The 15,746-nt window shown below is 40.1% G+C and overlaps 1 protein-coding gene across 1 annotated transcript in view; it reads right to left on the reverse strand.

The window, feature by feature from the left end:
* LOC140211662 (SHC-transforming protein 3-like) overlaps window positions 1-15,746 on the reverse strand; it is a 134,990-nt gene that overhangs the window by 11,749 nt on the left and 107,495 nt on the right. Inside the window, exons 8-9 of the mRNA XM_072281665.1 lie at window positions 2,867-3,050; window positions 187-283 (exon numbers count right to left, since the gene is read on the reverse strand). Coding sequence (XP_072137766.1) covers window positions 187-283; window positions 2,867-3,050 — 281 coding nt within the window. The remainder of the gene's footprint in view (window positions 1-186; window positions 284-2,866; window positions 3,051-15,746) is intronic.

The raw sequence follows: 15,746 nt of genomic DNA on the forward strand, positions 1-15,746 counted from the left end.
CAATGTCCACAATGTCATACGTGCTTGTCTCTAATTGTGCTTGGTATAATATCATCAATAAGAACTTCCAGAAATCTTTCTAAATGAGATGATTGTTTTGCCTTATAATATTCTCTTAACTGTTTTTTGTTGTACATTCATCAATTGACTCAATGACAGTTTTTGCCCGGAGGGTTCTTTCCTTACCAGATTGGCCGAGTGTATGTCTCCAGTCTTCACTGTGTTCCTCACCCAGGAGCTGGCCTTGGTAGTAGCTTTGGTCTTGTCCTATGGTCAACATTGGCTACAGTAACAAAGTAAAATTGTTCAACACTAAGTGTTCCAAGCCTAAAATAACACAGAGCAAGAAAGATTAAAAGAATACAAACATTTCTCTATTTGGAACGAATCTGCAAATGGGAATTAACCAGAGTTTTCTATAATTGTAAATGAAATTCCACCCTGTTGTAGTCAAATCTCTTGGAAACTTTCTGTTTAACTTTATAAATTTGATTTTGTACCTGTTCACTAGTGTAACTGGGTCTTGGTTGCACTGGCTGCTGCAGTGTCTAAAATGGCTTCTTTGTATGTTATATAAAATGGCTTTTCTGTAATAATAACTGCGATGTAAGGAGTTCTCCCTCTCCCTGCTTGTTTGGGTTATATTATTGATAAGGGAGAGAACGAACCAATGAGTGTCCATGTTATTCTTTTTGTGGGTGATTATTCTGTCTCATATGGCTGGGAACCATGTGGTTTGGTGGGTTTTTCGGGAGGAGAACCAAGGAGGAAGGACGTGCTGGACGCGCTCTGGTCGACCACTGTGGTTGGTCCCAAGCGGCGGGTCGAGGGGGTCGGAGGAGATCGCATGGTGGAAAGACCCCGTTAATTGAGCTCACACGGTTGTGCACAAAGTGGTTGAGCTCTGGTAAGTTTGGTGCCTTTTACTTTCCTTTTATATTGTATCTCTATTAATTACATAGTTCCAGTAAGATCTATAAAGTGTAATCTGTAAATCATACATTATGTGCTGTCTGATATTTGAGGTATGAATTTGAACCAGGGTGCATTACACAGCAACTACGCAAAATGTAAGACACGGTTTGGCGGGCAGACGGGGTTCCCCCTAGACACACACGAGCCGATAGCCCTGAGCGTTACTCTTGCTTTCAATGATCCCTACATTTTAATCTACAAACTTTCTCCTAAATCTTTCCTGAAAGACCTTCATTTATATTTTTGTTCTTAGGTATGATATCAGTTTTGATACCCCAGTTGTAGATTTTTCTGCATCTTCTCCAGTGCCTATATATTTTTATTATTCTAAGTGTGATCTAAACAAGTTTCTATACACTGCCTAAGTCCTCTATCTTTATTTTAACTTTCTATACAAGAGTCAAACATTTGCTTCCTTCACGTCAATAATATTAAACAGGATTGTCTTTACTAATGCCTTTTATGTTGGTGCTTCAGGATCCTTGGCTCTTCTACCGCATTTAAAATCCTACAGGTGAAACAGATGTAATGCACATTTTGTTATTTCCACTACCAAGTATACCATTTCACGTTTATACTAAATGTAATTTTGTTGAAATTATATGGCTTTTCTGTAAGTTTTTAGTGCCTTCCAATATTTAATCAAGATCATTCTCACCATTACCTATTGCACCTAATTGCACTTCTGGGTTTTGAGACCAAAATGTTTATGGAAAGAGTGAAAAATGAACCCAGCACTAGTCCCCATTGAGCACAACATCCCACACATTATTTCCTGCTCCTTTCAAAGTTTGTTCATTTGCAATTCTACTTGTTGTCTGATTCCCAGAGATCTGACCTTTCTTAAGGATCTAATATGCAACAATTTATCAAAGAACTTTTCAGAAATCCAAATTTATATCAGCTGCATTACTGTTGTCTATTATTTACATTGCTGCTTTGATGAATTTAACATGCCTGATCAAGCATTTAAAAGTCATGCTAATTATTCCAATGTTTTCCAGTTTTGTTACTTTGAGACTCCATCTTCTTTCTTGCCTCAATAGTCATCTAAAGGTAGGATGAATCTTAATTATAAAGTTGATAAAATGTTATAATTCCACTTTGCTAAGCGAAAGGTCATTCCTACTCTTGATTGCCATACTATCCCCACAGCGAATTAACCAGCAGTCAATTGCTTTCTATTTCCCCATTTCTTTACATTGGCTCATTACAGCAATACTATTCCTCTACTAGCTATGAGGCAACAAGCTCTCCTAGCTGTGGCACTGTGCTACTCAAAGATTTACATGCATTGGTCATAGGAACCTATTGAATCTTACCCTAATATTTGACACCTTCTTGGGTCTGGCTGAGAGAGTCTGACTAACTGTAAATCGCAGATTAAATCTATGCAGTTCAGTAAAATGGAATGCTGTGCCCATAACTTCGGTGGTAAATGTTAATCTATCTTTAATCACGGAAAAGCTATTATTTAATTTGGATGAAACTTTGAACATTAAGATACTCTTTGAATAAATTTTCTCTGCATCTCTGGTATATTTTCTTTCTTAATTATTGTTTTAAATGTTATATTAGAAAAGAATACATAGCTGTTACTTGAACCTATAGGACTACACTCACTCACCCTTACTCACTCTTCCTTCAGTTAGTCCTGACGAAGGGTCTCGGCCTGAAACGTCAACTGTACCTCTTCCTACAGATGCTGTCTGGCCTGCTGCGTTCACCAGCAACTTTGATGTGTGTTGCTGGGACTACAATGTGCATTGTTTATCATCTTAAATTCAATTATGAATAATTCTATTCTTAGGCTATACTTAAGCAATTGAGCATCATTCTTAAATACCAAAGCCAAAAAAAAATCACATGGAGAAGATGAAAATTTACCAACCTGGTTAGCATCAGGAGGATGTGCAGGCAGAATCTGGTTCAACCCTGGGTGTTGAATTTCTCTCAGCCGGACATCGATAAACCCACCGGGAGGAGGGACTTTCCCTGGAATACTGTTATAATACGGATGTTCCGTTGCCTTTTCGTCTTCACCAAACCAAGGTAGTTCTTCCAAATTTGGCACTCTGCATGAATTTAGAAGATGTTTGATTCATGGAACAAAGATAAACACAGTTATATTCTTATAAAATCCAGACTATTACACCACAATTATCAAAATACTGATATCAATGCCATGAGGAAATGCATATTGCCTTTGTCCCTGAGAAATAATATTCCTTCTTGCTGAAACTCATTAGCCCAATGTGCTTGCTTAAGCAGAAACCTGGACCTCGATATAACTGTGTTTTGGTCTAAAGATCAGCAAAACACTCAAACCTTATGGGGTTGTCCCCTACACTTCAATATCACCTGAAATATGTCCAGCCCTGACGTTAAGTAGATGATAATCAGTCCAAGACTCACCCAAGGGTAGCGCTAGTCTTCTTGAATGAGGTCAATTTTCATTCATACCAATATCAAAACCTCCTCTGCTTAGTCTTTCCATTTATAATCTGATCTAACTGGTATTCCTTAAAAAGATCAATGGGGTCTACTACTAAAAAGTTAACTATGTCTTTAAAATGTAACTTCATGTATGATTATGGTAAAACGGAATGGTTCTTTTTCTGCCTTCTACTTCTCTGGGTCAGCACCAGATCACTTTCCCTTTATTGTCTCACAGGCCAAGGTGAACAAACTCTGCTACTCGGTCTAAATACACCACTGTGCAGCTGGGTGTTGGACTTGGTAACCAACAGACCTCAGATAGTCAGAATGCACAACCACTGCTCCCTCCCTATCATACTCAGCATGGTTGCTCCCCCCGCCCCCGCCACCGGGCTGTGTGCTGAGCCCACTGCTGCAAACGCCACTCACACATGATTGCATGGCCAAACACTTCAGCCACCACATTGTCAAGTTGGCTGATGACACCTCAATGGTGGGGCTCGTCGCTAACAATTATGAGATGGCCTACAGAGAGGAGATGGAAGAGCTCCAACCCTTGTACCGGGGGAAAAAAACCTCTTACTTCATGTCAACAAGACAAAGGAGATGGTTATCAACTTCAGGAGAGCTTGCATCGCTCGCATTCCTCTTTACAGTGGCACAGCACTGGAACTGCCAACAGTTTCAAACTCCTGAGAGTATATATCACACACCACCTCTCATGGTCCCAGAGCACATCCTACACAGTTAAAAAAAGTTCACCAACACCACCACCCGCTAACTCCACCACCACTACATTACTTCCTGTCGGTTACCTATCTACAGTCTAGTGTCACTTTAAGGGCATACAATCTATTGATGTATATAAGCTATCTTATGTATATTTATTGTTCTATTCTTATTATGATGAAGTTCTTTATCTCTGTGCTGCATTGGATCCAGAGTAACAATTATTTCATTCTCCTTTACACCTATGTACAGGAAATGACATTAAACAATCTCAGATCTTTATTCACTGCTCAGTATCACAGAAATAATAACAGCTGGTAGGACAGCTTCCTTAAACTGATCTTCTTTAAATTCTCAGAACTGACATCTGCTGCACGTCAGAAACATATTGATAAGGACCTCTTTCCGATTTTCTTGATCCACAGGCCTCTTATTCATTGTGTTAAGTCCCACCATTTAGAATATGAGACAACCATGGCAAGAAGCTCTCAATAAAAGTTACCGGTGTTGCAAGTCACACCTGGATGAGTGATTTAATGAGATGGATCAAGTTTTGTTTGCTATTTATCTTTTGTTTTTTCAATAAATACAATCAATACTAGCTTATTATTTCTTTGCCAATTAACCTTATATTTCCACTCCAGGACTCACAGGACTGACCAGACGCAGCAACTTACTTCGGAAGCCTGGTAAGAGGGCGGGGCTGTAGGTGAGACTGAAACAGAGTAGGTTTAAGTCCCTCTTCCCATAATTACTATCTAATATCCTGGCTATTGAGTGCATAACTGATGAGTTTAGAGCGAGACTGGCCTTACAAAGGGAACTGAGGGGCTGCTCTGTGCCATGACTCACCAAAATGCATGCTACACCTGCTTCACCTGACTGTGCCATACAACCTGAGGGCTTCTCAATTTACTGAATAGATCGTACGGCAAAGGTACTGGCAGGGGGTTTGGCCTCCCAATCAATACCTCGTGGTGCGCAACCTCGATGAGTTCCTGCTCGCCCAGCTTGTACTATCTAATAATGAGGTGTCACCCATACTAGCTGTCACCGGTGTTCACTTCAGCCATCTTGACATTAGATTGACGTACATCCCATAAGTCCATAAGACACGTGAGCAGAATTAGGCCATCTGGTCCATCGAGTCTGCTCCGCCATTCGATCATGGTTGATCTTTTTTTCTTTCTCTCCTCCTCAACCCGAGTTCCCAGCCTCCTCCCCGTAACCTTTGATGCCATGTCCAATCAAGAATCTATCAATCTCTGCCATAAATACGCCCAACGACCTGGCCTCCATAGCTACATGTGATAACAAATTCCACAAATTCACCACCCTTTGGCTAAAGAAATTTCTCCGCATCTCTGTTTTGAAAGGGTGCCCTTCTATCCTGAGGCTGTGACTGCTTGTCCTAGACTCTCCCACCATAGTCATAGTCACACTTTATTGATCCCAAAATTGGTTTTCGTTACAGTTGTACTATAAATAATAAATAGTAATAGAACCATAAATAGTTAAATAGTAATATGTAAATTATGCCAGTAATTTATGAAATAAGTCCAGGGCCAGCCTACTGGCTCAGGGTGTCTGACCCTCCAAGGGAGGAGTTGTAAAGTTTGATGGCCACAGGCAGGAATGACTTCCTATGACACTCTGTGCTGCATCTCAGTGGAATGAGTCTCTGGCTGAATGTACTCCTGTGCCCACCCAGTACATTATGTAGTGGATGGGAGACATTGACCAAGATGGCATGCAACTTAGACAGCATCCTCTTTTCAGACACCACCGTGAGAGAGTCCAGTTCCATCCCCACAACATCACTGGCCTTATGGATGAGTTTGTTAATTCTGTTGGTGTCTGCTACCCTCAGCCTGCTGCCCCAGAACACAACAGCAAACATGATAGCACTGGCCACCACAGACTCGTAGGACATCCTCAGCATCGTCCGACAGATGTTAAAGGACCTCAGTCTCCTCAGGAAATAGAGACGGTTCTTGTAGACAGCCTTAGTGTTCTTTGACCAGTCCAGTTTATTGTCAATTCGTATCCCCAGGTATTTGTAATCCTCCACCATGTCCACACTGACCCCCTGGATGGAAACAGGGGTTACCAGTACCTTAGCTCACCGGTACCATGGGAAACATCCTGTCCACATCTACTCTGTCTAGGCCTTCCAACATATCAAAAGGTTTCAATGAGATCCCCCCTCATCCTTCTAAATTCCAGTGAGTACAGACCCAGAGCCATCAAACGTTCTTCGTGTGATAACCCTTTCATTCCTGGAATCGTTGTGAATCTCTTCTGGACCCTCTCCAATGCCAGCACATCTTTTGTAAGATGAGGGGCCCAAAACTGCTCTCATCTCAGGCAGGTGTGAAAGATGCACTTAATGAACTATATTCCATGGTGATGTTCACCTTCCGGTCAAGATGGAGCCTGTGTACCACGCTCCTTTGATTGACATCTTCTGGATAGATCATGAAACTATATATTTCACTTATTTTATGTCTTTTATGTTTGTTTTTATTCTTGAATATGACTCTGGAACTGTTGGAACCTGTGATTTGCAGTTTGGAAGTTGCTTGGGTGTTTCAGCAATCTGCAATCTCGAGGGGTTTCCAGGAAGGAGAGACAGCATGCAGAAGCCTTGTGCCAAGAAGGCTGAAAGCTCATGTTTGACTCCATTTCACCAAGTAAAGCTTCCATTGTTCACCGATTAAAGCGACAAAGGAGATTGGAACACCAGTGCCTGTTTTTTTATCGCCGGTGAGATCGCTCTGCTGCTGGAGAGGGGAGACTGCCTTTCTATCAGTGGTGAAGTCACTCTGCTATGGAGAGGGGAGAATTTTTATCACTGGTAAGCTCGCTCTGCTACAGAGAGGGAGAATGTTGTCCAAGTTTTCTGCGATTTGGATGTGGACTTGGACTGTGAACTTTTTTTTCAGTCTTATGGGTTTTTTTTTTGTATTCTGTGTTTTTCATCCAATCTTTCTCCTTTTGTGTGTGTGTGTGTGTGGGGAGGGGATTTGGGGGTCGATATGCCTGTTCCGTTTTTGTTAATTTTTCTGTGCAGGGAGGAGGGATTTATGTGTTGATGACCTTGCTGCCATTCTTTTCTTTCTTGGTTTCGTGGCTATCTAGAGAAGAAGAATTTCAGAGTTGCATACTTTGATAATAAATGAACCTTTGAATCTTTGAACCACAGTCAACAGCCTTGAAGTGGGATACCCCGAAGCCTTCTTCATCATTGTTGGTGATTTCAGCTACGCCAACTTCAGGAGTGTGTTACCAAAATACCACCAGCATGTCTCCCGTCTCATTAGAGGCCCAAACACTCCTGCCCATAACTATCAAAGCCACCTATTGAGCCACCCCTCCCTGCCCAGTGTTTGGGAAATCAGATTACCAGAGTTGCTTCTGCACCCTGTTATCAAACAGAAGCCGTAAGGTGAGGATCCAGCACAGAAAGTTGCACATGACAACTTTGAATCAGTAGACTGGCCTATGTACAAAGACTCGGCTGCATCCTAGATGAGTATGTCACCACCGTCAGGGAATTTATCTGTAAGTGTGTTTGGGTGTATTCTGGAGTTATGGAATATTGCAAATATTAATTTCAAGAGCAACCAATCTTCACTTCTGAATGTAGATTGTAGATTGAATTTAAAATGCAGCTCAGAACAATGGTCTTTTGGGTGTCTGGAAAGATGGAGGTGTTTGAAAATTATATGTAATTCAAAGGAAGGATTGTAGATACATTGTAATTATAGAATTGTCCTGCTGTTACATTTGATCCTTAGCATATAAAAATGTCATGTAATATTGGATGGGGGGGTCTCTTCTTCTGAAAGTGTCTCCAGTATGATGCCTGGCTTGTTGTGCTGAATAAAGACTTCTGTATCCCAATTTTAAGTTCACAGTCACAAGTGTATTGAGGACTGTGTACCAAAAGAGAGTATTCCCAAAGCTGAAACAATAGATAAAACAGGAGATCCACTTCCTTCTTAAGTCTACGGTCTACAGTATTCAAATCAGGAGATCCCGTCTTTTACAAGAAATTGAAACATGACTTCTGTAAAGCCGCCAGGGATGCCAAGAAAAAAATTCTAGTCCAAAGTAGAGTCCCAGACCAACTGTCATTTGTGGCAGGACTGATATGCTATAAGGACTACCAAACAAAGTCAGGCAAAACATAGCCAACAACAGCACTTCCTTTCCCAATGAATTTAATGCATCCTATGCAAATTTTAAACAGAAGCGAATTGAAATTTCACTGCTCAGCCCAACAGCCTCCAATGCACCTAAACCTCCAGCTACCATTGCAGATGTAAAGGTCAGTTTTCTGGAGAATGCATCCACAGATAGCATCTGACCCGGTTGGTGACCCTGGCCGCACCCTTAGATCCTTGTCAAATGTCCTGCAGACATTTTTAACAACTCACTGCTTCAATCTGAGGTTCCTACCTGCTTTAAGAAGATCACTATCATTGTGCCTCTAAAGGGTCGGCATGGTAATATAATGGTTAACACAGCGCTTTCCAGTACTGGCGACCCGTGTTCCGTTCCTGATGCTGCTTGTAAGGAGCTTGTACGTTCTCCCCGTGACAGTGTGGATTTCCTCTGGGTGCTCAAGTTTCCTCCCACAGTCCAAAGATGTACCAGTTGGTAGGTTAATTGGTCATTGTAAATTATCTAGCATTAAACTGGTGGGTTGCTAGGCAACATGGCTTGAAGGCTACTCCACACTGCTAACCATCATCATGAAGTTCTTCAAAAAGCTGCTCATGGCATAAATTAACTCCAGCGTCCCAGACAACCTAGACCAATTGCAATATGCCTACAAAGGAAACAGGTCTATGGCAGATAGCATCTCCCTAGCCCTTCACTTCTGTCTGGATCTTCTGCAGAATAAAGACACACCTAAGTAAGACTACTGTTTATTGACTACAGAACCACCTTCAGTAGTATAATTCCAAGCATGTTCATCACCTAACTTCCGGAGCTGGGACTGAAAACCTCTCCCTGTAAATGGATGCTTGGCTTTCTGCCCAACAGAGAAAAATCAATAAGGATAGGCAGCTGCACCTCCAGTATGATTATCCTTAAACCGGGCACCCCACAAGGCTGTGTCCTGAGCCCCCCAGTCGATTCCCTGTATAGTCACATCTGCATGGCCAGATTCTGCTCCAATTCCATCTACAGGTTTGTAGATGGGCCTCATCAGAAATAATAAGTCAGAGTACAGGAAGGAGATGGAGAGCCTAGTGACATGATGTCATAACAACAATCTTCCCCTCAATGTCATCAAAACAAAAGAGGTTTTCATTGACTTCAGGGAGGGGGATCATTGTTTACATTGACAATGATGTAGAATGTTGAGGTCAAGAGTGTTGAATGCTTCAAGTCCCTCGGTGTGAACATCACCAATAGTCCGTCCTGGTCAAACCACAATGACATCACAGCCAAGGATATTCACCAGTACCTCTACTTCCTCAGAAGGCTGAAGAAATTTGACATATGCCTTTGACTCTTCCCAATTTTTATCAATGCACCATAGAAAACATTCTATCCGCATGCATCATTTGTGTGGCAAGTGCTTTGCCTGTGACAGCAAGGAACCTCAGGGAGTTGAGGACACAGCTTAGCACATCATGGAACCAGTCCCTCCTCCATGGGTTCTGCCTATATTTCCCACTGCCTCAGTAAAGCAGCTAGCATAATCAAAGATCTCACCCAACCTGGACAGTCTTACTTTCCCTCCCTCCCAATGGGGAGAAGATATAAAAGCCTAAAAGCGCTAGACACCAGGCTGAAAGACAGCAAATCCCACAGTTACAGGACTATTGAACAGTTCCCTAGTACAATAAGATGGACTCTTGACCTCACTATCTAACTCATTATGACCTTGCTTCTAATTGCCTGCCTGCTCTGCATGTTCTCTGTCACTATATGCATTACTCTATTATTGTTTTATCTTGTACTACTTCAATGCACTGTTGTGATGAATTGATCTGTGTGAATGGTATGAAGGCAACTTTTTCCTTGTACCTTATTACATATGACAATAATAAACCAATTTAACAATGAACAATTTTAATTTTGTTAAACATCCTGTTATTGGCATGTATATATATCCAAAATTCTTCGAAACAACATTCATGGAAGTGAACCATTTCTTTTTACTAAGCACATGATTACCCCCTTAAGGATGCAGATTGTTTTTTTGCATTTGTATAGCCAAATGTCCGCAGTTATTGATGCACATTTGACAAGACAGCCATTGATTTCCTGGCGATGAACGTTTCAGCCACCATCACATTCTTCTCTTTATTTATTTTTCGTTTCAGTGGGGAGTAGACCTTTCTAGCCCTTTGGGTCCCGATGCACCAGCAACCCCACAATCCCTAATCTGATCATGGGACAATTTACAATGACCAATAAACCTACCCAGTACACCCTTGGACTGAGAGAGAACCGGAACACCCGGGGAAAACACAGGCATTCCACAGGGAGGACGTACAGAGGCTCCTTACAAAATGGTGCTGGAGTTGAACTCCGAACATCAGAACACCCCAAACTGAAATAGTGTCACACTAACCGCTACACTACCTTGGCACCCAAATTCTCATCTACGGAGGCAACCTGTTTTAACAGCAACTTTCAATGTATTGTCACACCAGTATTTTATCAAGAAACTGAACTGAAACATGTAAATCAAAGACTGCGTTCAGAAGTGTCTGAGGAACTACTAGCTGATTATTGAGGAGGTACTTTGCAACATCCTCCAAATTTATCGGAAGATTCATGCAGACAACTCCCTAGTGTACAACATGGTCAGAAGAAACTTTCTGCTGTTCAGCATCACAGTGGCAGAACACAAATGAAAACTGTAAAGAAGGTGTATTTATTCACCCATGACCAGTGATTTCATTGCTCAAGTCATTTTTGTACATTGTACTGTAAATTACTGCTGAGAAACAGCGGTTGGTACTCTTAATAATGTATCACTGCCATATATAATATTTTAAACTCTCCTTAATTCAGAATCAGAATCAGATTTAGTATCACTGGCATATGTCATGAAATATGCTAACTTAATGGCAGCAGTGCAATACAATACATGATAATATAGAAAAAATGAATAAGTAAATCAATTACAGTAAGTATATATATGTTTAGTAAATAGTTTACTTTACACTTTACTATATACTTTATTGTCACCAAACAATTGATACTAGAATGTACAATCATCACAGAGATATATGATTCTGCGCTTCCCGTTCCCTGGATTACAAATCGATAGTAGATATTAAAAATTTACATTATATATCATAAATAGAAAATAGAAACAAGGAAAGTAAGGTAGTGCAAAAAAAAACCGAGAGGCAGGTCTGAATATTTGGAGGGTACAGCCCAGATCTGGGTCAGGAGACGTTCAGCAGTCTTGGAAAGAAGCTGTTCCCAAATCTGGCCGTACGAGTCTTCAAGCTCCTGGAGGGAAGAGGGACGAAAAGTGTGTTGGCTGGGTGGGGCGTGTCCTTGATTATCCTGGCAGCACTGCTCCGAAAGCGTGCAGTGCCAAGTGAGTCCAAGGATGGAAGATTGGTTTGTGTGCTGTGCTGCGCCGTGTTCACGATCTTCTGCAGCTTCTTCCGGTCTTGGACAGGACAACTTCCATACCAGGTTGTGATGCACCCTAGAAGAATGCTTTCTACGGTGCATCTATAAAAATTAGTGAGGGTTTTAGGGGACAGGACAAATTTCTTCAGCTTTCTCCGGAAATAAAGGCGCTGGTGGGTTTTCTTGGCAATTCTTGGTAATTTAATAGTTAAATTAAAACATGTAAAAAACAGAAATAATACAAAAATTATCATTATTTATAATATCTTGCAGTCTCTGCAGCACTGTTATAATAATGTGGTGTGAAGGTGTAATGCTTGAGATAGCCAATCAGTTCACAGGCAAAACCAATCCTTTGTAAGTTGCTGTAAGAAAGTTAACCAGTACATGCAGCGAGAAACTGAATTTCTCCCTCCCTGAATCCTGCGATGCATTCAAGTCTGGTGAGCAGTTTTAGCAGAACCAACATTTGGTGGGATTAGTGATGGCAAGTTGAGTCCTTTCTTGCATCAGAGATGAGTTCTGTTTTTGCAATGGGGATTCAAGCAGAACAACAATAGAGTGTCAGCCCTTTGTTATTTCAGCTATTTAAACTAAAAAAAAATCTGTCTGTGAACCTGTCTCAGGTTAGGAACTCCATTCATTGTGCCAAGGGAGATGCAAGTTTTAGGTAATTTGCATTTTTAAATTAATTCTGTAGTTAATTAACTTAAATGTATTTAAATCTATTTTCTAGTGTTATAGGTGTTCATTGTATTTTGTTTTTAATAATAAAAATATAATTTAAATTTTTTAGCTGTCTCTGTCTAGGTACCATACCCGATGCAGACGTTGGTGACCATGGTTTTCCATGTAGATCTATCCCTCATTCTTTGGATGACTTCCATTTCCTCGATGTGTAGCCACCTGGCTAGGCTTTTGATGTACATAAGCTGAAGTCTTCCTCTAGGTTTTTTCCCCTCGATTTTTCCAGAGAGTATGAGTTTTTCTCGTTCATCTTTCCGCATGGTGTGTCCTAGAAATCTGAGTTGTCTTTCTCTTATTGTTGGTATGAGTGATTGAACTGCTTGGGCTCTTCTGAGAACTTCTTCATTTGATGAGTGTGTGGTCCATGATATTTTTAACATTCTCCTGTAGAACCGTAATTCAGCTGCTTCTAGTTTCTTTTCCATTGCTGGGGAAATGGTCTAGCATTCACTTCCATAAGTCAGGATGGAATAAATGTAGCACTGCAGTATTCTGTTTTTAGTGTACTTGCTCATCTTTCTGTCTGTTAACTTTTTAGCGGTATGATTAATATTTAATTGTTTTTATTTTTAAATGTTTATGAACTTTAGAGACATTCACAGACCTTCAAATGATTTGGATTATTTTAGCAGCTTGTAATAAGACTAGCAGCATGATTTATTGGGCTGTCAAGGCTCTTTTGAGGCATTGGTTGATATTTTTGACAGGAATGTCTAGCAGAGTGCAGGGCATTGCAGACAGGAACTACCTTGACAGACCTAATTGCCTTGCTGATAATTACAGGAAGGGGAGTTGTAAGTGTGAGTGGTTCATTAGGGTAAATTGAGAACAATCCTGTGGGCCGGATGTGTCGAATACTTCTTCAACTGCGGAGCATATCAATGCTTTCCCTTCATGCCTAGGTAATTTCTTTACCGGTGCGATGGGGCCATTCATACTCTCTGGTATACTTTATATGCCCAGCTGATCAAATCAGATTTCCCTAATAGTGAATGCTGGCAGTTTTGAGTTTTGTTGATATAGGTACTGCGATTTTTTGATTTGTTTACCCACTTCTCATGTTTGAATTCTGGGCATTAAAATACCAAAGGAATTAAATTCCTTACTATTGCTTGCCACTTACTCCCACCAAATATGGGATCCACAACAGGAAAAATTAATTCAGATGCTCCTGGTGCTGCTATTTCAAATTCAAAACATACATATATACAAGATTCATTTGTTGAGAATGATTCTGAGGCAATACAAAATTAAATGTCATTATAGGAGTAATTTTCTGACTTCAAGCTTCCTGCAGGAAGCTTCATTTGCCAGATGCATATGTTAAATTTTTAAATGAAATATTTATCAAAATGTATACAGAAAGGAGGTTATTTTGACTATTGTTTCTGTGCAAGCTCAAGTTCAAATTTGTTGACATGGGCATACCTACCCAGGATATAAATACCACGAAAGCTTGCTTTCCGAAGTGCAGTTACATCATGAACATGGCAAATATAAATTAAATATATTTACATTACCATTAATTATTTATAGCTCACATGACAGAATAAACAAAAATAACAAAATGACATTAATACAAGCTGAGAGAAATGTATCCCAGGGTGGAATTAAAGTTTTCTGTTGGTTCAGGGTCCTGATGACAGTAGGGAAGAAGCTATTGTTGAAATTTGAGGTATGGGTCTCCAGGATCCTGTATCTCCTAATAACTCTTAGCTAAAATTCCTCAGGCGCTTCATTAGCCTCATCAATTTCCTATGTACTTTTCTTAATGCTATCATAATCTTTCTGTAATCTGGTGACCAGAATTGTGCACATTATTTTTGCTGAGGCCTCACTCATGTTTTAGCCTCCAACTTCACATCCGACATCTTGTCCAATTAAATGTACCTTCTTAACCATTAATCTATCTGGACTAATGCTTTCATAGATCTATGAACGTTTAGCTTAAGCCTCTCCTTCCCTCTATACCTTTCATTACAGCATGGAAACAAGCCTTTTGGCCCACTATATCTGTACTGACGAACAAGGACCCAGTTAACTCTAATTCCACTTTTCTTCTTGAATGTCATCAGCTAACCCCACCATCTAATGTAATCTAATCTAATCAGCTAACCCCACCGAAATCAGAAGAACATGCAGACTGTACATTGGCAACAGTCAAGGTCAGGATCAGATCTGAGTCTCTGGAGCTATGAGGTAGCCGCACTACCTGCTGCACTACTCAATTCCCATGTGAGTACACTGCTCCAAGTATATTAATTCACACTTCTCCGGATTGAATTGCCATTGTGCTAACCTGACAATAGTCTCCACCCATTGTCTGAGAAGCACAGTACAAATAAGAGAATGATAAAAAGTCATCCGCCTTGTATAGGGACATTCTTTCTCCCTCCAAATATGCCTCACGACCTACTGGATATTTCAGTTTTATTTTGTATTTCCAGCTTTTGCATCACTACCATTTTAGTCCTAGATCTTCTAGGAAATAAAATTAGTAAAAATCAGGTGCATGAACAATGCAGCTGACAATTTCCTCAAAATATAAGGAAATAATTAATCTCATTACTATTTTATGTTAGGTTTTACCAAGTTTGAAATTAGGAATAAATTAATATCTATAAATGAAAGAAGTATGTACCATGCATGTAATGAATATGAAGAAATGCAGAAGTGTTTTCATTTCAATTGAAGAAACCCTTGTCATGTTAATTTCTACAGAAGAATTGGTTGGTTATCCATTATTATCTTCTCTTTTAAGTTGTTAGTAAAAAGTACAATCAAATAATTTATATTGTCATGGTAACTGATTGAGAAAATGAATCATGATTTTATGTAATTGATTTTTTAAAAAAAGAACTGACTTTTCAAGCCCACACAATGTTCTTTTAAGTGTGATAAATCTTACTCATTACCTTAGAATCAGCACTGCCCTTAAATGTTTTAATCTTTCCAAACCTCTTCTGAAAGAAATTTAGATCAACGTTCTAGTATGTAACCAATGATATATGTATAAAAATAGTTTGACTAGGGGAAGCATTCTGTTATTCTGAAACTCCAAATGTAATGCCAACATAAAAATAAATTGCAATGCCACAAGGGTGTACTCCAACCGTGGAAAAATTGCTGGTGTAATCGTGGCATATACATACTTAAACTTGAACTTTGTACTTTGAACTCTGGACCTTGTCACACATGGACTATTCCTGGATCCCAGAATGATGTGAAACTGACTG

Source organism: Mobula birostris, chromosome 17 (genome assembly GCF_030028105.1).
Source record: "Mobula birostris isolate sMobBir1 chromosome 17, sMobBir1.hap1, whole genome shotgun sequence".
NCBI lineage: Eukaryota > Metazoa > Chordata > Chondrichthyes > Myliobatiformes > Myliobatidae > Mobula > Mobula birostris.